The sequence below is a fragment of the Vigna radiata genome, chromosome 5 (assembly GCF_000741045.1).
Source record: "Vigna radiata var. radiata cultivar VC1973A chromosome 5, Vradiata_ver6, whole genome shotgun sequence".
In the NCBI taxonomy this organism is placed as follows: domain Eukaryota; kingdom Viridiplantae; phylum Streptophyta; class Magnoliopsida; order Fabales; family Fabaceae; genus Vigna; species Vigna radiata.
Window position 1 is genome coordinate 32,707,169 of NC_028355.1, and position 24,058 is coordinate 32,731,226.

The 24,058-nt window shown below is 33.6% G+C and overlaps 2 protein-coding genes across 5 annotated transcripts; one reads left to right on the forward strand and one right to left on the reverse strand.

Moving 5' to 3' along the window:
• The first annotated feature begins 1,660 nt into the window (after positions 1-1,660).
• LOC106760624 lies at positions 1,661-5,034 on the forward strand. The gene has a single exon (XM_014644042.2). The coding sequence runs from the start codon at positions 2,816-2,818 to the stop codon at positions 4,676-4,678; it is 1,863 nt and encodes a 620-aa protein (XP_014499528.1). The 5' UTR covers positions 1,661-2,815; the 3' UTR covers positions 4,679-5,034.
• A 1,625-nt stretch (positions 5,035-6,659) lies between these two features.
• On the reverse strand, positions 6,660-13,835 carry LOC106759751 (cysteine-rich receptor-like protein kinase 10). 4 transcript variants are annotated; one of them, XM_022781489.1, is made up of 10 exons: positions 13,470-13,835; positions 12,130-12,281; positions 11,172-11,294; positions 9,306-10,228; positions 8,937-9,062; positions 8,411-8,589; positions 8,111-8,321; positions 7,754-7,991; positions 7,444-7,594; positions 6,660-7,161 (listed from the first exon to the last, which is right to left on the reverse strand). In XM_022781489.1, the coding sequence occupies exons 4-10, from the start codon at positions 10,120-10,122 to the stop codon at positions 6,853-6,855; spliced, it is 2,031 nt and encodes a 676-aa protein (XP_022637210.1). In that variant the 5' UTR covers positions 10,123-10,228; positions 11,172-11,294; positions 12,130-12,281; positions 13,470-13,835; the 3' UTR covers positions 6,660-6,852. The 4 variants fall into 4 exon arrangements, with proteins under 4 accessions (XP_022637210.1, XP_022637209.1, XP_022637211.1 ...); XM_022781488.1 differs by lacking the exon at positions 11,172-11,294; XM_022781490.1 differs by lacking the exons at positions 11,172-11,294; positions 12,130-12,281 and having other exon boundaries at positions 9,306-10,148.
• Positions 13,836-24,058: the final 10,223 nt, after the last annotated feature.

Sequence of the window (24,058 nt, forward strand, 5' to 3'; positions counted from 1 at the left end):
TAAGGTAATTATTACTTAATGCAATGTTAATATTTGCAATTTATAGCTATTAGTAACTCTCTTTATAAATCTCTATTAGTATCTTTAAGTTCCATTATACATTCTACCACACTTTTACTAAAAATAGAATTTTTATACATGACTTTTAAGTATGTAAATGTTAACAATTTTATGATATATCACAATATGTAATTAATTTGTATGCTCTTGATGTATTTGAATTGAAATAATTAAAAAAAAAAAATCACAGTCCATTTAATAGGTGGAAAGACTAATTCACAATTTATTGATTTAATTGTTATATAAAAGTTATTTAATTATTAAACAATAAACTAATGTAAAATTTAAAAATAAAAGTATAAACTTTTAACAATATAAACAAATATACTTGTATTAATATGAATGTTATTGTGTATAATTGTTTTTTGTTTCATTACTTATAATTATATAAATGTTGTTTTAAAGTTAATCTGACTCATAACTATTAGATTATGTGTTGTTAATTATAATTTATTTTGTTTATTATCAAAGTACCTGGAAAATTGAAAATACATAAATTGGTTTAATTGTCTAACTCTTTTTAATGAAAACATTTTCATAATGTTACCACGCATAACAATATTTGAGAGAATGATAAACTTTCTACGTTGTTCAAATATTTTTATTTTTCTCTTAAAATTCACATTAGACATGATTGTGAACTTTAAAAACCTCAATTAGGTGACACTCTAAAATTTAATAAACATATATAATAACACGAAACAATCCATAATAAAAGTAAATACAAAAACATAAAAAGAAAACAAAAAATAAAAGACCAAACTAAATTTATGTTCAAAAAACATACATAAAAACTTGGGGTTAAATATGCTTTCAGTCCTTATATTCTGGGGTGATTTTGATTTTAGTCCATTTTCAAATTAAAGTACAATTTAGTCCTTCAACTTTAAAAAACTCTGATTTTAGTCTTTTTTACCAATTTTTTTAATTTTATTTGTTTCAAATGCGTTTCTCAGTTAACACTGAAACAAAAATGTATCAAAAAGTATAAACAATCCAAATGCTATAATGAATCGTGTTTAAAACATCAAATAAAGTTAAAAAATTTTGATAAACAGGACTAAAAACATAGTTTTTTAAAGTTAAAGAACTAAATTGCACCTTAGTTTGAAAATGGACTAAAACCAAAATCACCCCAAAATATAGGAAATAAAAACATATTTAATCCTAAAACTTCTTTATAAAGAATTAAAAAAAAAACAAAACAAAGGAAATTGATTTCCATTATGAAAAGAATTCCAAACTATATCGCAATCAATATATACTATTATAATGTTCTCAATGCACACATAGATTTAATATAATAATATTATTATCACTACATTTTTCAATTGAACTTTTATTAAAACAAACTGGTCTTTCTTTTTTTAGTAACATTCTAAGTGAGTGGCTGAACGAGAATCACGGATAGGCAAAGACTTTTTCTTTTTCTACGAACATTATTTTGTAGGTTAAATTTGTAATTCAAAACCAAATAAAAAGAAAATGAATTTGGTTTATTTCGCTAGACTCGGACCTTCAACTAATTTTTGAGTGAATCTTTTTCTATTTTTTTATTTCAATGTTCATCCTAGAAACTCCCACATTTGACCCTGTTATGTTTGAATTTGTGCCATGTGTAATACAGACAAATAGACAAGTGGAAATATTGGTTAAGTTTGATATTATGAAATATTGCTATTCAGTTTATTTATGACAAGTCATGTATTGAAAGAAAGACAAGCAAAACCAGAAAGCAAAAGGAAAACACACACTAACAACATAGGTATGCTTCTGTGATCTCTTGAAGCTTGAACAATGTAGATTGCTCAGTGATCTGGGAATTTATTTTGTTGATGGGTGTCTTGGTTTTTTCTCCATCTTGTTCTTGTGGTGTGTGTGAATCTGAATCTTGTGGTGTGTTGGAGTGATGGAACTGGGGTTAAAGTTTGGATTTTGAAGATGTTATTCTTAAACCCATGTCTATTTTTTTCTTTTTCAGATGGTTATGATTGTGCTTTTAGAGGGTAGAGAAACAAGAAAATGGGGTTGTTCATGGTGCATTGTTTGATGGGCTAGTTTGATTGAGAAAATGAGTGGAATGGCTGTGAAATGCAGTTGTTAAAAATCTATTGAAATGAGTACTGGAATAGGGTTCCTAAACCATTGACCTAGAAGAATCAAAAGAAGAACTTTGCTATTAGAAATCATATGGCAGTGCATTGATAAATCATAGCACATATTTATGCATTCCAATGAAAAAGCTTTCCACTTTAAACTTATTAACAATGCTCTCCATTGCCCTTAACATTTGTATTTTGAATATCTATATTATGGACTGTTTTCATGGTTTAGTATGTGTTCATTTTCTAACACTAACTGCAAAATTAATCGTGTCATCATCGTTTAAAACCATCTTGGTCTATTCATTCATTTTACTATCTTTTAGGTTTCAAATTTTCTTTGCATTGATGATTTCGGCTGTGCTTACCTCTTATTCATCTGTTTAAATTGTTGAGGGAAAGCTAGTATCAAACTCTTGAACTTTTTCATTAATTGGATGTGTTTTGATTAGCTTTGTTTTCTAACCAAAAAATTAAGGACCTAAAGCAAGGATTGATGATGCTAACCTTATTTCTGGGGTTTGGTTCTCAATGATTCTTCCATTTTCCAGATTATGTATTTTGTTTGGTTCAGTACTTGTAGAAGGAAGTAGACATTTGATTTCTCTATATATAAGTGGCAGGAGTAGAGCAGGACGTCAAAAACTGAATAGATGTCTCCAGTGAAATCGAAATCAAAATCTAAGGCTGGTAAGGATCAAAGGAACGCCACTCCAACTACATATGGTACCAGTAATCATGGAACTGGTCTAACTGGTACTTCTGCTACTGCATATAATCCATTTTCAAGTGCATCATTTCCTTCCCTGGAAACAGCATTATTTTCTACTTTCACTTCAACCAATGGCAACAGTCATTTTCAAAAGATAGATGACACATATGAGCATCCAAGTAGTCTTCAAGGGACAGTGTCTGAGTGTGACTCGGTTTCTAACAATGGCAGCTGTTCTGGTGAATCAGAAGACCCTAAAGAGAAAGTGAGAAAGTCTTCCTTTGGGCAGGAGGGTGTTCCAGGATCTGACAACGAAAGAAGGGAGAAGATTCGGCTGAAGAACGAGAGGAAACACCAGCGCCAGAGGGAAAGGAGAGCTCAAGAACTGCATAACAGATGTTGTGGGTATCTGATGTCAAAGAAACTAGAATCACTTGCACAGCTCCTGGTGGCAATGGGGTTCTCTTCTGATAGAGCAACGTTGGCCTTAATGTTAAATCATGGAAAGATAGAGGAATCAGTATCATGGATGTTTGAAGCAAGTGAAGCTCACACCAAGACTACTTCGAATGTTGGAGTCAGAGCTAATTTGAAAATTGATGTGAGTAAGGAGCTTGTGCAAGTATCTGATATGGAGGCAAGGTACAATTGTTCTAAGCAAGAAGTTGAAAGGGTAGTTATTGCATGTGAAGGGGACCTTCGTAAGGCAGAAAATACTTTAAAGTCTCAGAAGCAAGAATCTTCAGTGAGCCAACTAAAAACAGAACAGTCTGCTAAATTCAGTGGCCTGATGAGATCACAGCGGTTGCCATCTGTTTCAGTTTCATCCCAGCAAAGACAAAAGGGTGAAGGTGATTTCAAGTATTCCAGAGTAGGTAGTTCAGCTTCTGTGTTCCCAGATCCTCAAAGCAAGAATCTTCTGTATCATCAAATGTCTCTGCCAGTTAAAAGATGTGTTGTTTCAGGATCAAGCCCTTCTGCTACGTATGCTACAGCACCCTCCACACAAGTATCATCCCCATCTGTTAAAATAGAGGTTCAGCTTAGTTCTTTTGGGAATAAAGGGAGAATGTTCCACAAAGGAATGGATAGGGAGCCATTAGTCATGATGCAGCAGCATCCATTATTTAGAAATGGTAAGCAAGACCCTATTTCTAGGGGAAATGCCTCACCTTCAGGGACACGAGGTTTGTATGCAAACAATTATCCAGCTGCTGAAAATGTAAGGTCAAATGGGATGTTTCTGCAAAACCACATCAGAGGAAGTGTGGCTAATGTGAACATGGACCAGTTTTACCAAGCTTATTATAAAGAGCATCCCTATGTGTTTGGACATGTAGATTCCTCATCATCTGGGGTGGGGTTTTTTTGTAAGCCAACGCATACTTCATCACCTTGGCCTTCAATTCGGTGGAGCACAAATGCACCTTCACCTTCTCTTACAGTTCCACCTTCCCTTGGACTGTTTTCTGGTCAGACTGGAGCAAGAGCATTCAGCTCACATTCACATGTTGATTGGAACACTGGTGCCATGATGCCAGAGTTCGACTACACCAGAGTTGACTGGACTTTGGATTGCACTTCCCTGTCTTCTAAACAAGGTGGATTGAGGCTAGGGATCTCATCAAACATTTCAGGCAACAGAATGAGAAATTCATGCATGGCAGGGCTACAAAATGTTTGCATGAGTAGGAACACTTCATCCTTCAGTGGTTTGAAAGAGTGGACATCCCCTTTTGAAGGGAATGACATATTCAGTCTTCCTAGGAGCTTTGTCACCTCTCCTCCTCTCATGAGACTGTAGGACTCTTGAGTCTTCTATAATTGCTGCAATGGCTATCTTCATGGATTGTTCTTGTTTTCCAATGAAATGCATCAATTACTTGCTAGTGGCTTATGTTCTTCTGTGCCTTGTTGCTGAAACTAAACTCTTGTGTTGTGCCCTCTAAAAAAAGACAGCTTCTTTCTAATTAAATCTAACTATCTTGTTTCCAATACATTTTACAAACTAGACTCACAGCATACATGAATTGTTTTTTCAACCATTCTAGTTGTTCACCAATGGGAGTTGATCTAGCAGAAAAGATTAGTCTTTTCTTTTTAATTTTCTTAAAGAAAGGTACTTTAAATAAAATTGACTGTGCAAAAGTATATGGGAAAAAGAATAGAAAACATATATTACCAAAAAAATGAAAATATTAGAATTTTATTTGGTAACATAACATATATAACTACCTAAGATAAACTTGATTATTTAGATTATCAAAATAAAAGGATAAATGGAAACTAGAATAGATAGAAAACATGTCTGTGAGAGGTCATGCAGACATAAGTTCGATTCTTACGTATGAATCCAAAGAACTTCGGTACCTTTGCATTGTGTCCAAGGTGAGACACCTCAAAGGAGAATGAGTACCCAATTGATCACTCTACGCCCCCATCAGTTCCCAACATCATAAACCCAAACACCAGAAAAAGACCAACACCAAATATTTTTTATCCCTTCCCATGTCTACAAACACCCTTCAGTCGTATTCTTAGAACTCTGCACTTCCCTCAAAAAGCTTCACCAAATCCTCCTCCTTGTCATAAAAACCGGTTTCTCCGACGAGCACTTTTTCTAGACCAAGCTCGTCAGCTTGTTCTGCAAGTTCAGCAGCATCACTGAAGCTGCACGTGTCTTTGAGACTGTGGAACACAGCTCGACGTGCTTTACCACATCATGCTCAAAGGGTACGTGAAAAACTCAGCTTTACGTGATGCCCTGAAGTTTTATGGTAGGATAAGGTATGATGAGTTGAGTCCTGTGGTGTATGACTTCACCTACTTGTTGCAGCTGTTCGGTTACAGTTTGGATCTTAGGAGGGGGAGGGAGGTTCACGGGATGGTCATAACTAATGGGTTTCAGTCAAATTTGTTTGCGTACAAGATATTCGAAAGAATGCCGCAGCGGGACTTGGTTTCGTGGAACACGGTGGTGGCGGGGGTTCGCATAGAATGGCCTTGCCGGAGGGCTGTGCAGCTGGTTTTCAAGATGCAGGAGGCTGTCTAGAAGCCAGATTCCATCATCTTGGTCACTGTTTTGCCGGTCCTGGCTGATTTCAAGGCTTTGAGGATTGGAAAGTCTGTCCACAGTTATGCTTTCAGAACTGGGTTTGAGTCTATGGTTAATATTGGGACAGCGATGCTGGACATGTACTTCAAATGTGGATGTGTGAAGAATGCAAGGTTGGTGTTTAAGGGGATGAGTGGCAGGAATGTTGTTTCATGGAATACGATGATTAATGGTTATGAGCAGAATGGGGAATCTGAGGAAGCTTTTCGACTATTTTGAAGAAGTTGATGAAGGGATGGAACCAACGTTTTCTTGTTCTATCCGAATATTTCTTTTTATTCTTTTTTATGTTATTTATACTTTGTTTATCACTGAATAATATTTCTATACTCAATATTTTGTTCAATAAAAGTAAAATAGAAATGTCATCCCTTTTAACTGTACAGTTGCGTTGTAAAATTTGGAAATATATGCTCTAACCAACGAGGGGAAATAAATGCATAAAAGAAGAGAAATACATTAAACAAAGCAAAGATAGAGGCATTTTTAAGTTAATTATGAAAAATATTTCATACATACATAAAACAAATTATTAGTATCATAAAAGTATTGTATTATAATATATGACACAAGTTTGAATTCCACATTAAACATGTTTTCAGGTTTCAAAATTTGATGATAAATTAATTGTTGATTAAATTTCATTGATTTTAACTTTACCAAGACATGATTGGAGAAATAATGGAAACTACATGAACTAATCCATCTTGCTAAACTACATGAAATAATGAACAACTCTTGAAAACTCAATCACTTTTATACACCAGCCAAAGAATCATGTCATGTTCCTAAAGACATTACGTTTCTGGGTGTTCCAAAAACTTGATTATACACATTTCTTGAAACCTATCTATTATGATTCATCACCTTGGTATCACTTCAGAGACTGTTATTTGATTGAGAGAGTAATGCATAGAAGTGTTTGATGAAGATTCTCTTTCAATGGCTGCTCTTCCAACAGAAAATGCAGGGCGTGTGGGACTGGGAAGACTCATTGTGTCACTTGCAAGCATATGAACAACACTTGACATTGTTGGTCTATCTGCTGCATCTTCTTGCACACACAACAGTCCAATGTGCATATACTTCACAACTTCACTGTGTACACTTGATTTTTCTATTGATGGATCCATCAATTCCAACCCTTTGCTTTCACACCAGAGGTTCCATGCCTATGATAGTAAATGCAGATGATTTAGATAGAACCACTTCAAGAAAATGAAGAGAACATAAGGTTAAACAATAGAGAAATTCTAGGAATGAATAAGTTTCAACCAAGAACAATAATAATGGATATATAAGGAAGCTTTAAGACTAGAAAACAGGTAAAACCAACATAAAAATTTTGTTCTTGTGCTAGAGTAGGTGACAACAAACATTTGGGGACTAAAAGCAGAACATGTGCATGTACCACCATGAACATATTTAAACATAAACGTAAGTTTGAAACATACATATACGAGAAGGCTTTGGCCTCTGTCTGACTGATAAAATTTACAGCTCATTTTTCCACTGATGATCTCTAGCAAAAGAACACCAAAGCTGAAAACATCTGACTTCACTGAAAACAAACCTTCCATAGCATACTCTGGAGCCATGTATCCACTGCTCAAAATCAATGTAACAGTAAGCTTTATAAATCTCATGTAAATTCAGCAAGAGGAGAAGGCTGGAAAATTAATTGTGATGCTATACGGCAATTCATAGTTACATGTTCATGTGAAGAATTTGGTACACAATTGAAAGAAGGAAAATGGTTCATACAACGTTCCAACAACTCTAATTGTGTTGGCCTGCCTCTGGTCTCCTCCAAATGTTCTTGCCAATCCAAAGTCTGAGATTTTAGGATTCATTTCATGATCTAGCAGAATGTTGCTAGCTTTCAGGTCTCTGTGAATAACCCTTAATCTTGAGTCTTCATGTAGATATAGAAGCCCTTTAGCAATCCCATTTATAATGTTTAATCGATTTTTCCAATCCAGATGGACACCCTTCTTGGTATCTGAAATGCAATTCTAAGAATTATGATCACTATATTCAAAAACATGTCATTCAAAGTGAGAAATATGACTACTTCCACAGCAAATAATGAACAACTGGGTCATTGTTTTGGAGTCATACCAAATAGGTGGAAATCAAGGCTTGAATTTGGCATGAATTCATAGACTAGCAGCTTTTCATTTTGCTCAATGCAGCCAGCCAACAGTCTCACAAGGTTGCGATGCTGCAATTTGGCAATCAATATTACTTCATTCTTGAATTCCTCCCCACCTTGAACTGATGTTTTTGAAAGCCTTTTAACAGCAATTTGTCTTCCATCTGGTAATATACCCTAGAATATTTTTCAAATTTATAAGTAAGAATGTTGCATGTGGAGAAACCAAACAAGTAAACATCATGTCTGATATCCTAATTCATTACCTTATAGACAGGTCCAAATCCACCTTTCCCCAGTTTTTGTTCATCAGAAAAATTGTTTGTACATTTTAGAATAGTACTCAGAGGTATCATAGGAAGGTCAGTGTTCATACTCTCCTCCTTTTCTGTTTGTTCTTGTGAAAATATTGAATTTAGTCCCTCCTCTTGTNTANTTTGTTTGTCTGCAAAGATGAAATTATCAGACATAAACAGGAACTAATAGATAGCCTTGGCTGAGAGAACACTTTTAGAGTNATGATATGATTGGAACTTTATTTCTATAAACACTTGCAAAAGAAGAAAATAAGAAATGAAAAATCTTTTCCACAGACTAAAATTAGCTTATAAATAACTTAAACATCAACTTTTTTTGGAGTAGTTAACAGGAGAAAGCTTTTACAAATTAGTTTAACATATGTACATAAACTAATTCTAGTTTGTGGAAAAGCTTTATCTCATATTTCTTCTTTCTATTTTCTTCTCCTACAAGTGTTTCTGAAGAGGTTTATCCAATGTTCTTTATGCTTACCTTTTTTCCTTTTCAAGCAGCAGTAGTATATGCTGATAGCCAATAGAGCTAGTACTACAATTCCAGCTACGACAATGATTACTATAAGCCACCACCTTCTGTTATTCCCATCTGTGGCTGCATTATCTAGAGAAAATAGAAAGTTTAGTTTGTGTAAAATGGTGAGAAGTGAAAATATTTTTATTTCAGGCCTTATAAAAACTCAGGATCAAACTACCACAAGTTGTTGGGGAGTTAATAACAACAGAAGATGTTAATAACAACACTTTAACCATCAATCCAAATTTAAGGGAATGAATTTTCACTGATCTTATAAACAGTAGCAAATGAAATGTCTCAGAATGAAGGTGAAAAAAACTGAACTCATACCTTGCTGAGGTGGTGGTGCAGAATCAGTACCATTCAAAAAGAAAGGCTGAGTTTCATACATCACTATGCAACTAGGAGAAAAGATACGCCACACCTTCTTCTCCTGACAGCAATTGTCAACATCCTCAAGCATATTGCTCAAACATGTTCTGCATTCCTCAGCTGTAATGTCTCTGCTGCACTGCACCCAACCATACCTTCTCTGAGTGCCATTTATGTTGAACATATGTGTTCCAAACTTCAAGGGTGCCTCTGACCCTATTTGTATCAAACCATTCATCAAAACCTGAGCATCACTGTCAAACTCTCCAGCACTAGTAGAATTATGCGTGGCATCAAACATGGGAATCCTTGGTCTAAGGGTGAGATTGCCAAAGAAATTCTCGTTTGAGTACCTCAGACGACAATAGAGGTACCAGAGAATAGCAGAAGCATTGTTGGGGCAGTGCTGCATGAGCAAGATGCTAGAGTTTTGGACACAAGTGTTGCAAAGGCTGGTGTTCACATCACCACGGCAAAGGTAGAGTCCATAAACCATGTCTTGATTAACACCAGAAGTTCTATTCCCAAAACCATTGCTGGTAGCAGAATCAGATGAGAGGGAAGTGAACAAATTGTTGAGGTTGGTTTGGTAAGAAGTAGAAGGAGGAGCAGAAGATTGGTCCAAACAAGCATATCTATAATCAAGTGGTTGTTGTGAGTTGCTGCTGTTCTGAGCAGCAACAAAGCAAACAATCATGTATACCAGTTTGATGATGAATAACCACTGATAGATCATTCTTCTTTTGCTGCAATCACCACTGTGTATCATCAGCATAATGATCCGATGAGAGCTTCAGAGGCCTAGATTTCGAAGTTATACATCATCAATTTGTCAAACGTTTGACATTTGCTCATTTTCATGTTCTTGCTTGTAGCATCAACTTTTTGACCATGCAAAAAACACAAAATGTGAAACCCCATATAGTATTAGAAAATTTCAAAAATTGGTTAATACTAAATTAACTTTATACAAATTGTTCGGGCTTAGTATGTATCAAATTTTATAATTTATGTATTTTCAATTGAATTTTTTTTTTTTTTCTATTGAGTACTTAATATTTTATGTTTTTTATTTGAGTAGGCATCATTTAATTTTTATGTGAAATATGTGACATTACTATTATGTATTTTTGTTTGACTTGAAATGTGTTGGATAAATTATTGTTATTATACTAAAAAATAGTTATTATTACGATATTACTAAATTGTTATAAACGATGACGTAGAAGTTTTGATAATAGTGAAAACATTCACACTGGTAAAAGTCAAAATAATAAAAATCGCTCTTAATACAAATAGAGTATTATTAATCATAAAATTTATATCATTTTATACTAATCACTAGAGTTGTCAAATTGGCCCATTTGATAGATCCTGCCCCTAATCCATGTGGGTTGGGGCCAAAAAAGCCCACAGGGCCAAAAAAATATTTTATTGAAAAAGTCCACAGGGCTAAAAACCTCCAAAGTCCTGTGGATCAGGACCAGCCCATGGGCCTTTCTTTTTACCAAATTTTATGTATAAAAATATAAAATCATCATACCAAACTATATCAAACTATACCAAACAGATCACTCACATAAGGCATTTTGCAAAATCAAATAGTTAAAATTCTGAAAGTTTATAGGGGGATTGGAATCAGTTAAATACTACAAATCTGAATTTCTAAAAACAACCCCTGCACAACTAAATACATCATCCAAGCAAAGAGAAACATGCCACAAATCTGCATCAGTGTCAAGAAATGGATTCCTGGTCTCTAACCAAAAGAAGTAACCAACTATAATTCCAAACAGCTCCCAAACATTACTGCCTGGTACTCACAGTTTCAAAATTTATAGGATCCATTTCCTTCAGCTTATGGACATGGCCTTTTGTGTCTGGATCAAAAATACTTCCAACGAAGCTATAAACTTTAGCAAAATCTGTTAAACCTATGAAATTTGGCTGATCCAAAGAGAAGGCAATCATCATCAAAGAATAAATGAAAAATATATAATTTTTACAAACTTCAAAGGCAAATTGTCCTCCATAGTTTGTCGGATGAGGAAGGATAATTTCAGCATAAACAAACAAATAGGATAGACAAACCCAATTGATAAGATAATTATGAAACTTATACCTAATGACAGTACCAAAGAAACAAAACCACCCAATAAGAAAAAAAATACATTTATTATGAAACTCTTCTACCTAATTACAGTCCAAAAGAAACAACATAACCACACAATAAGAAGCAATAGTATCAAGCATACCAATATAATTAGACAAATAAAAAACTATTCTAGATATAAGAATTAAAAATACATTTAATAGTTTAGATTTCGTAGAAAATACTTTTTTTTTTTGTAAATATTTTGCTTTTCATGTGGACTGGATTCTTTTGACCTCATTCTTTTATTTTCTCTTTATACAGTAACATTTAATTATTTGCTGATATTGTAAAATAAGTTTCAAAGCATAATGATATTTTCTTTTTATACAAAAATGGATCATAACGGGACAAACAAAGTGATGGTAAACGTGGATTGAGCCAATGAAGCCCTTTTTCCACTCCTACTCAAACTAAGATTTATCACACAAAAGTATGTTCAAATCACAACTCAACCTCTTTTACCAAACATCTGTAAGAACAGTTGTGTTGAGAGGCTTTGACCAGCATGTCAATAGATTCAATTTAGGGCAAAAGTACAAGTACCATAAAGTGTAATTTCACTCAAATGGATGAGCCAACTTTGGCTTAGATGAAATTGATGTGTATGTTAGCAGATAGCAATTATACCTCAAACTTTTCATGAGTCATGAATAGTGCAGTTTTTTTTTGTAAAGCACACCAATGGTCATATTCTACTCTGGAAGATGTCGTTGCATGGACCAATCAAAGAAAATGGAAAATGGTAGGACATGTGGAAGCAACCTTTGACCATTGAAAACCTAATAATGTTATGATAAATAGTAAGTGATCACAGGGTGAACCTAAAACAAACATCATTGTCTATGGTACATGTGCCGATGATTCCGGAACTAGGTCCTATATAAATCAAGTTCTAAATGAATGTAAAGGCAAAGCTAAAATTAACTATTTTAATGAGTTTAAATTAGTTTACATGATATACTCAAATAATGCTCTTATAGTTTTTGCACTCAAGTGGTTTGTTCTATTATTCCATAATGTTCTCTAATCTGAAATGATATCTGTATATTCAAAAATATCATTCTGATCATGGTTTTGAATCTTATTACAAATCAGCTTATGATTTCAATCGTTTCATGGATTTTTGAAAGCAGAGTTTTAGAATGATGAGAGGAATGTGCTAAATATAAATAGAATGAATATAGGTTAACAAAGAGTTTCTTCATTTCACCTTTTGTTAAATTGTGATGTAATGTTGTACTTGGCGGTTTAATGCGAACAATGGTTTGACATATAGAAAACTTTCATTCTTAATTCTCCATTCCTCTGATTTTAACATCTATCATGCATAGCCTAAGTAAATTCAGGTATTCATCAAGGGTACATGCTGCAAAGGAAAGCATAAATAAGCTTAATAATAGTGGATCCGAAGCAAACTATGGACATGTTGAGTTCAGCTTGCAAAGCAGTGTCAGCCGAAAGTCAGGTAAAGTAAATTAATTATGTGATCACTATAAGAAGTAAGAAAACTCTACTTATGTGTTCATTCACTGCATAATGTATAGACAAAAATTACCCTCAAAATGGTTTACATATTGTGATGCAAATAAGCCATTAAGATGGTGGAAAAGGAAGCACAGAGAAGATTTAATGCAGAGATGAAGGACAAATAGCTGGTGGGTCCATTTTTTTCACCAAAATCCTAAGGAGGCAACTCAAAATAGGCCTTCAATTAATCCCTCTTCACACTTGGTTTCCTAATATCCATGCACCAAAGTTACAAATGAAGAATGTTACGCATACAGACAATTTTTTACATACTTTCCTTCAACAAAAAACAAATAAGCCCTTGACCTTTGTCTAAGAATACATTGGATAGCATTTTCTACAGTGGTCTCGAGAAGTGATTTGTTAGCTTATGAATAATTGATGAACTGGGTCACAACAATCCTTAGAAAAAACATGAAAAGTATTTGAAAGAAGCTAACCTTGATTCTTCTTCGCCGCTTGTACCACCACTGCCGTCAAGTATGTCAAGTATCGTTGACTCTACTTTGTGCTGTCGTTCACTGTGTGCTGCCGTCCATCATGCGCCGTCGTCTGCCGTCGACTTTGTACTGCCGTCTGCCGTCGACCTATGTTGCGGTTGCTAGCTCTTAAGCAAGTGCTTGATCAGAGAATAAGTCAATATCGAAAAAACAATAGCTTGTTGAGGGGTAGAGGCTTAGAGTATACTGAAATATTCAGAGGTTAGGGTTGACCCGGCCCTAATTGAACTCCAACCCATTTCCTGGGGCTGTGAGGGCCAGGGGTATAATGAACTAATTGAAAAAGTGGTTGACCTTGGGGTCAACCCATTTCCTGGGGCTGTGAGGGCCAGGGGTATAATGAACTAATTGAAAAAGTGGTTGACCTTGGGGTCAAAGAAAATGTTGACAGCTCTACTGATCACAAAATTTATATTTTAAAAACAAATAAACAAAATAATGATAAAAAATTTATCTGGAATCTAGGATTCCATACGATTTTGTTTTTAAAAAATAAAAGAAAAAATAAATATTTAAACTGTTTTATTTTTTAATTCTTAATTTTTAAAGTATATGAGACTATTATACATAATAGTACCAATAATATTATTTAATAAAATCTTATGCATATGTTTTTTTTTTCATATTTGGAAGCGTGTTGGTGATTTCTGAGATTGAAAAATCAAATAGCAGTTGTAACCAATGAACATATAGCTTAATATTAAAAGCATAATCATGGTCAACTTTGGTACCTCTGAAAAAGTTAAAAGCATGTTTGGCATGCAAATAATTGAGGTAAGGGACCATCGAATGTCTTCATCATGTTTTGGTTAAGATATTCATAAATGTTGAAAGTATATGTCTTTGGATTGATGATCCAAACACTTTATAATTTTTTATTTTTATTTTATTTTATTTTATTTTTTTTCTGCCAGATTAGAACTACACTGAATCAGACATAAAAGGAAAATAAATTATGACAGTATAATTTAGCTAAGATCAAGGAAAAAATAACCAAACTTTAAACTTATTATTAGTTTATAAGAAAAATATATTTTGATATATATAAATTTTTTATTCATTTGATATTGTAAGGCCTTAGTTTTATAAGGCCATTGGGCCCTAATAAGGTGCAGCAAGCCCATCAGATTTGGGCACTTTGTTTTGAGAGGGTCTCTTCCCCAACATCAGATTTTCCATTTTCATAATCCCTTTCTTTCTCTAAAAGAGAAATCCTTGTGCCCTAACTCTCCTCCACCTTCTCTCTAAATTTTAGAGTTTTGAATCGTTCAAATCTTGTTTTGGTGCTGCCAATCTGTTCCTGGTGAGAAAGGCTTTCAATTGAACCGAACATTTCTCAATTCCAATCGATAAGTAGATTTCCCTTCTTTTCCTTGACTGTCCTAGACATAGGGTTTATTTTTTTTTGAATTTTTCCTTTGTCTTGCGAAAATTGTTTTTCATTCTCAGTTGTTCCAACTCCAAGAGCAAAAATTCATCACCTATTTTGGTGATTTATAGGTTTTGTCCAGTAAGCGCAGTGTCAAGAGTCACCGTTAGAGCGTTCTCTGAAATAGACTACTTGAAGGAACCTCCTTCTTTGTTGGTAGGATAGAGGGAACCTAAAAACCAGAGCTGGCACGTCACTGATCATAGAGCAGCCCTGGCCTAGTCCAGTCAGTTGTGACTAGTCATACGTGTTGGTGACGAAGGTGAGTCCGCTGCGGTGGACATTTGTTCCCACTCCGGTGACCAATTGGGACATAACTGATCATAGAGCAGCCTTGGCCTGGTCCAGTCAGTTGTGACTAGTCATACGTGTTGGTGACGAAGGTGAGTCCGTTGCGGTGGACATTTGTTCCCACTCCGGTGACCAATTGGGGCATAAGAAGGTCGAGAGAGAGTAGAGCCCTTAGGAAGTTTGAGGATCAGTAGTTGAATTGGGTTGAAATTGGGTTGGGAATAGGGAAGTGGCATAGTGATTTTGGGGATTTGGGGTTTGGGGTTGTGTTAGAGCATTTAGGCATCATAGGTAAGTCAATTATGACTTATTAGAAGTAACAAAGTTGGTAAAAATAGTTTCTAAGTGGTAAATTTAGAAGTGGGTATTTTGGTTGATAAAAATGGAGATTTAAAGTATAATTTTGTGCTTAATTACTAGGTAACGAGGTTAGAAAGTATTAGAGTTGATTATGCAAGTTTACTTCCTCATGTAGACCAATTTAGGAGTGTTAGAAATTCACCAACAAGCCTAAAACGAAATTGTCCAAGTGAGATTTAAAGTGTATCTAGGAGAGGTTAGTTTCTGCTCTGCACAATTCCACTACCCATGGAAAAATCCACAATCTGCTTGTGGACTTCTCTGTTTTCAAATCCACTGTCCCAGAAGTAAATCCACAGGTTGTGGAAAAAGCCACAACTTAGTTGTTGACTGGTTTTTAATCTGTTTCTCTCGAGACAATTCCACAGGTTGTGGAATTGTTCACCACTATGTTGTGGACCTCTCTGGTTTCAAGGTTTAGATCGCCCTAGTTACTTACATTGCTTAGGTTTTAATTGAATTGTGATGCATGGTTGGGTTGTTTATTGTACTCTGATGTATGATTCATGTATGGTTTGTATGAATTTATATGGTATGATTCAATTGATTAGATGAGGTTTGTGATTAAAACAAGGAAGGATTGTGTTATATGTGATGTGGTTTAAGAATCTAAGTTGTAATTTAAAGTTAAGTAACATGTTCTATAAGTTCAAGATCTCTTGGTGAGATCTTTAGTGTTTTAAAATGAAAGTAGGGGCTCAGCCTTGGGAGTCATCCTGATGCTTCAATGGTCAATCAAACTCACTTAGAGAGATTGAACCATGTGGTGAGAAGTAGCAGGAGGTCCTTAACTTCCAGTATGCCTCAAGGCGCGGAACGGACTAACCTCGTGAGTGTGGCAGGGTGGGGAACCCAAGTTTCATAAGTCACCACGGGTGCAAGACTCGCCATAGCCCGACTATCATTTTAAAGTCCAGACGAGTCAAGTCTAGAATCTCGCATGCTTAGGTTATATGTGATAAATATGCCTTGTTTCCATATATCTTATATGGTTACATGAGAAAGTTGTTGTATGTTCCTCATTTATATAATTAGCTCACCCTTGCCATTGTTGTTTGCTGCGTGTGTATGTTGCATGTGCTTTTCTGTTGCGATGATCATCCCGTTATGGATGTGAGCAGAGGAGAATGAGGTCTCTGTGGAGAACATTTTGGAGGAGAACGAAGATGCTGCTGCTCCTTAGATTTTTAGGAATTTCTTATGTCATTTTCATGTACTCTATTTTGAAACACTTATACTTTCCACTTTTTTAAATTTCTCCTAAATTTCCTAGATTACTGAAATCCTAACTTAAGTACTTTTAAACACTCTAACTGCTTTCTATTATTATATATGATGACGTCTTTAAATTATATGTATGATGTATATTAATTGGGATGTCCTAGATATTATTTTGTTTTACTTTTTATTTTTATTTTCTTTTAAAAAGAATTTAAAAGTTTACTTTTATATAATTATTTTATCTTTATATTATTTTTCATGTAAAAAAATTATTACTTATCTTATAACTTAAATGGAATTATGAGTCAAACTGAATTATAACCTTACAGAGTGTTGGAAGGGTTTCTTTTAGCATTTATGAGATAGGATAAACCAAATGGTACGTTGACACGTGTCATTCATATTTTTTCAGAAAAATATGTCATTCAATTTACCTTTTAAAGAAATAAGGAGAATAATACATGAGTTTGTGTGATTATTTGCAAACAATGTAAATTAACTTTTGTTAATAAATTATCTAAAATTTAATAAATTTATTTTTGTAATTAAGTATTCAAATATTAATTATAAATTATTGTTGCTAAAATATAAAAATCAATTAATTACATTATTTTTTATTTATCTGTAAGATTTTTTTTTTCTGTACATATTTTTTTCAAGTTTATATCTTAATTAATCTTTATTTTAAATAAAAAAAATTACATTACTATTTTTATCTTTTAAATAACATCTAAATTTAGACGTGTTATAATTAAAACATATATTTTATTATTTTATCTTTTTAATAATTATTTTTTTAATTCAAATAATTATTTATAATAAAGAATATTTAATAATAAAAATGTATAAAAATTATTTATTTTTACAATTATTTTTAATAAAAATTATCTATAAAATAAAAAAAATAACACATGTGTTTTCACTTGTTTGAATAATATTATTTCAATTCATGTAATAATTATATTTAAAAATTTAGTTTTGAGAACTCCTAAAATTATTTTAATTTAAGTGTGAATAGAATTTTTATGTACATTGTAAATTAAATAAATTTAGTTATGGATTAAAAGTATAACAATATTTATCAAGTTCCAAATTATTGTTCAGCAATGTTTTTAAGATTTTTAAAATAAAAAATTTTAAAAAAAATTAAGTATAAACTTTTCCCAATATAACATCTTCATAGATCTTGAAGGAAAAAAAAAAACTAATACAATAATGAGTCAAACTTACTAGTAATTTTGCACCATTAACGGCAAATACGTCTTGAAAGGGTTTTCTAAATAATTTTTATGAGATATTTAGTTAAAGAAAATATAATAATAGAAAACATGTAATTGCATATTTTTTTTTTATTAAAAAGCTAAACAGATCTCTCTCTATATATATTTTAAATTAAACAAATTTGATCACTCATTTTTTCTTTTTATGTTTAAAAGGTTTAATTTGTCATTTTTCTATTGAAAATACTTAATTATATAAATTGACATGCATTAACCAAATTATCAAATTTCATCTAAAATATAGAAGAATATAGGAATTCATATATTAAAAACATCAAATAAATAAATAATACATGAGAGAGAAAGAAGGTGCACAAAATAAAGATTAAGTTTAAAGTCAATGAAAGTTGTACATGTGTGAAATGAAAAACATGTCTCTCACCTTCCATATACATATATCAATTTTAAAATAGCAACAAAAAATGTATATATAAATAACTCTTCATAATAGTATTCCCTCGTATATAGAATAATACAAATGTTATTAATCAATTATTTTAAATATTAGTTTGCAAATATTAAAACATCATTTTGCAATAGTAAACAAGTTGAAAAGTTTTATAGTTCTTTATAAATGGTGTCATTATTTCGTATTATTATTTTTCTTAGTGTTTAAAACATGTATTATAATTAGTTCTCAAATTGTAAATATTAAGTATTTTTTTTTTGTGTGTATGTTTTTGTGATTATTATTTTTAGAATTGTATATATAAACCATAAGTTTCCCTATTTAGTTATATAGTAGAAATTTCAACTCTCCTTATTATACTATGTTTTCTAAAATTAGTTGGAAGATAGTTGAAAAATGAAAAGGCAGTTGAGAGTTAAATCTTAATATTAAGTAATTACATATTTTTAATGATTATAAATATAACAATATTCATGATAAAATAAATTAAAATTGTATTGGTTACTCAATTTAGGTTTGATTATCAATAATAGAAAAATCAATTAACACTAATACCCTCAAATACTTTTAAAAGTCTAAATTTGGTCATTGTCTCATGTAATTAATGTGATTATTAAAGTGATTAGTTAATTTTTCATAAAATAATAGCTTCATAATGTAGTTTGAATTTTCAGCATAGGACAATAAATTGGAATATGTAAATGATCCATTAACATCATACCTCACCTTTTTTTCCCTTAAAGTTATTATTTATAAATTCAACTGTTAAATCATACAATATAGTTTAATTCTTAATAGCTATAATACTTTAAAGGTCAACTTTAAATTTTACTTTCAACTTTGAAATTAGGATATTGGTTTGGTCAAAGAAGAGTGTAGAACTATTTTTAAAAAAATATTAATACCTCTTTTAACTAAATAAAACTATTTTCATATACACAGAATAGAGATTAAGCCTCTAACTATACGTGATTAAGAAATGAATTTATTTGTTAATCATATGAGTTATTTTTATAGTTCTACTTTCATCATAATTAATATTTTGGGCAATAATGTTTTTTTGTAAATAATCGATTTAAATTTTAATTTCATCTAAATCTATCCCCAAATTTTAAGTTTAGCCTAATTAATATTAAGATGTTATTCATGTGGTAGAAAAATATCTTTAAATTTTAATTGACTTTCAAAATTTAATTTTCCATTTTATAAGTAGACACTCTAAACTTTAAATTCCATTTCAATTCATTTTGAAATTTAATTCTACTTATAAATATAGTTTACATTAATTTGAAGTTATATTGCTAAGGGAAAAGAAACTTCAGCTAATTATTTATCTTATATTTTAATTGTTCATTATTTTAATTTTTGTATAAAAAAAATGCTTTCAAACATTAAAGTATAAGAAAATTATATTAAAAAATTAAATTAAATAATTTATATCATTTTATATTTATATTTTTTAAATCTAAAATCTTATGAGATTTTAATAGAAAATGAAGAGATATTATTTTTTAGTTCCATTTGTAATGACTGTTTTTTATAAATTATATGAAAAAATTTTAAATTAAAAGAATAAAAAATATTTCTCTTATTAAAAGTTATGGAGATTCATTAAAATACTTTTTATCTTTTTTTAAAAAAAAAATCATTTTCTCTTTTTTTTTTGATCTAAGCACACATAACGGAAGAAGATAAAATATAGGGTTAAATATGTTTTTAGTTCCTATACTTTGGAACGATTTTGGTTTTAGTCTCTCTTTCAAACTAAGGTACAATTTAGTCCTTTAATTTTAAAAAACTCTGGTTTTAGTCCTTTTTACCAAAATTTTTTAACTTTATTGACTGGTTTTGTACCTTAGTTTGAAAGAGGGACTAAAACCAAAATCACCCCCCAAAGTATAAGAACTAAAAACATATTTAACCCTGACAATTAACTTGATCAAATTTTAGTCTTAAGTCTTTCTTTTTTTACAATATCTCTAGTCTTCTTCTTTTCTTTTTTTTTTTCGTGTGTAATCTTTGTAGTTGTATTTTAAAACATGGGTGAAATAAGTGAATTTCTACTATTTTAGATTCATTATGATATAAAAAGTTATGATTTTTTTTTACTTTTCTAAGTCTTCGGAGTAATTTTTATGAAAACACGTAATTTTAAGGTTAAAAAAAATAACTTGATTAACTATTTTGAATATATATATATATATATATATATATATATATATATATATATATATATATATACTATTTTGAATAGCTAATCCAAATAATAAATACTTAAAAAAATTTAGTTGTTTTTTGCTGATGAAATTGAAATTGAGTTATTCAATGTTTCGCTTTTTTTGGATTATTTATGGATTCTAATGATTAAATGAGAAGTGTTGTTTGTTTGTATGGATTATTTATAAAAATTAGGTGATAAATTTTTTTATGATAAAATTAAAATTGAAAAGATGTATTTGATTGATGTCAGTAATTTAGATTAAGTTATTGACGTTGTTTTGATCTCTAAAATATCTCAAGTTATATTGAAATATGTTATTATGTTGTTAATATATTAAGTGTTTTAATTCAACTAAAACAAGTATGATCTTAAAAAGTACATTGTAGTTGTTACGGTATAAATTTACTGGGACCGAAGTACTAACCTCAATGACGTCGTCTTCTGTGTTTCTGCCCGCTTTTCCTGATTCTTGACCGTACGTCTTCACACTTACTTCAGCCGTCCGGTGATCTCCTGGCTTTGACGGGGGGGGAGGTACTTGACATATCTCTGTTATAATATCTTTGTAAGATATATCCGGTGAATATATCTGAATGATATATTTTTGTGAACATTTTATACGCTGGCCTTTTACGCTGGAATCCGGAATTGGGCCTTGAGCCCAATGGGAATGTGTGGGTCGTTTGTCCACTAGGACCGTTCGGTCTTTAGTTATTTCCGATCGTTGGAAATATAGGACCGTACATCATCCCCCCAAGTCCGAGGCGAAAGGAAGGCGTTGGATTTGGTTTGGCCGAAGGACTTAAGTGTGGTCGTCGTTCGGTGTTTGAAGGATTAGTTGCGTATAAACCGAGCGATTAGTCAGCTTACTTTCTGAAACGACATGACGAGCTCGTCGTTTAAGTTGATAAGGAAGTCTAAGTTTCCCGCGCTAGGGGTAGCGCTAAAGTCGCGAAAAAGAGACCGTTAGATGAAACACATCTGACGGCGCAGATGATGGACCTAGTTTCGTAACCTCCACGCTTTTGATAATGCGAGGAAACGAAACCGTTTTCATTTCTGTCTTTGACACTTTGCTTTCCAGGCTTTTCTTCTCCTTCTTCGAGTATCTTCTCCTGTTGCGCACCCATTTCCAAGTAACCATGTCTTCCTCCCCTGCCCTTTATGATTCTTCTGGTAACGTAGAGGGGGGTCGTGGCGACCCACGGGTTCCCCAACCGGTGGTTACCGGTTGTGTCACTTCCTTACTTAGTGGGGATAGGGTTTTCGTTCACGGAGGAGTGGATGTTGACGGCCCTGAAGAGGGTTGTTCGCCGTCTCCGAGAGAGTATTTATGGGCTTCCCGGGAAGTTGGGGAGCAAGTAAGCTCTTTTAGGTCTCGAAATACATTACTGCGTTGGGTAGAAGATAACTGTATTTTAAGGAATACTGGGTATCGTCGTGCCCTTAGGTTAATGGCCTGTACCGACCGTTAAGATATTCCTATTCTTTTTTAAGACCCGTCCTAACGCCAAGAAGGGTTGGGTATCCTTGACGTCTATGGCCAAAAATGTTGTCTTTAGCTTGTTCGCCGAGTCATATAAAGACTTTAAAAACCACTTCTTTAAAGTGCATATTACCGAAATGGGTCGTCCGTTTTTTTATACTGATGACGGAAACCCTAAGTTTCCCCTTTACTGGACTAAGAAGCCTCTTACTTTAACCTCTTGGCCGGAAGAGGATATGTCCGATGTCGAGCGGAGGGATCTGGACAGGTTGATCAAGTTACCTCGTCCGTTCTCTCCAGGAAGCTGGTTAGTTGCTTGAGATACAACGATCTGAAATCCAGGGTGTTTGGTAGGTTTCTTCGTCCACTGTCTTTTATCTATGTCTTATGAATTATAATGTTGTGTGGGTGGTGCTATTTTGCAGAAGTCATGGCCAGAAGGACCGGTCGCGATTGGTTCAAGGAATCGCAGGTGGCGGACCAAGGGGTCGGGAGACAGGCCGCACGGTCCACCGGGACCTCCTCTACCCCGGCCACCATAGTACACCTTGATGATGCTCCTCCTTCTCCCGTTCAACCATTAACTCGCAAGAGGAAGGTACCGTCCAATAGCGGTACCACCAAGGGTAAAAAGACCATGGCCGTTCAGGAGGAGGCTGTTCCCGAGCGGCATTTACCGTTGGGTATGGATGATCCGGGCTTCGATCTAAGGCACAAGATCGAATTCAACTTCGATGCCGCTGAGGAAAAGGCGATGGCTGCAATGTCTGAGCAGCAAATGTCTGAGTATCTGCTATACCATCTTTTGAATTGTGGGGCGGCGGCGTATAAACTGGCTTATGCATCCAGTCGAGGGGATGTTCAAGGTGAACTGAACCGGGTGAAGAAGGAGTTGGAGGATGCTCGCGCTGTTCATGCTGATTGCGCAAAAAACGCTGAAGAGTCGGCCAGGATGTTGGCCGAAAGTCATTCGATCCATGAACAACTAAGAGAAATGAGCCTGCGGACTAGGACCGAACGGGACAATCTGGCGAAGGAACTGGAGTCGGCCAAGAAGGCTTTGGCTGAAGCGGATGCCGTTCGGAAGGAGAGAGATGCGTTGAAGGCGGCCTCATTAGAATGGAAGGATACCGAGGCGGAGATGTTCGCGGCCATTCGCCAGGAACATACAAAAGGATTTAAGAAGGCGCTGAGGCAAATGGAACGCTTAGCTAATGTGGCGCCTAGTGCCTTTGACTTTGATATATATAAGGATGTGTATCTTGGTGAGATGGTGCCGATCAAGGACATTCCTGACGGTACCTTTACTGAAGAAGGAGACCTGGCCGAGATAGAGGATGAAGTCATCCATGAAGAGCCAGCGGAAGAGGTTGCTGAAGAGGAGGAGGGGGAGGCAGCCAATGTGGATTCTTAGGATAGTTTATATTCCTTTTTGTATTTTCGTCCTTAAGTTGTAATCTTTTGAACTCTGCTTGCCATGTTGACTTTATTTCCTCATCAATTGCTCTGACTGTGATGTTTCTGTTCGTATTATTCTCTATGAACTTTGCTTTCGCTATTATGAACTTTGTTGAAGATATGGTCTTGTTACTTGAATTTCAAGTTAAACTTTGCTTGTGATGTTTTTTGACCGTAGAGGGTAGGTCGTCCGGGTTCTGCCGAGATTAAAAGTCTGGGAGGCGTGGCGTTCGGCTTAGTCTAGATTAGAAAATCTAGAGGGCATGGCGCCCATCTTTTTCTAGATTGAAAAATCTAGGGGCATGGCGCCCATCTTTATCTAGATTGAAAAATCTAGGGGCATGGCGCCCATCTTTGTCTAGATTGAAAAATCT

Bases quoted from the DNA above. Each gene is read 5' to 3' on its own strand.
- LOC106760624 (XM_014644042.2), top strand. From the start codon at position 2,816: ATGTCTCCAGTGAAATCGAAATCAAAATCTAAGGCTGGTAAGGATCAA.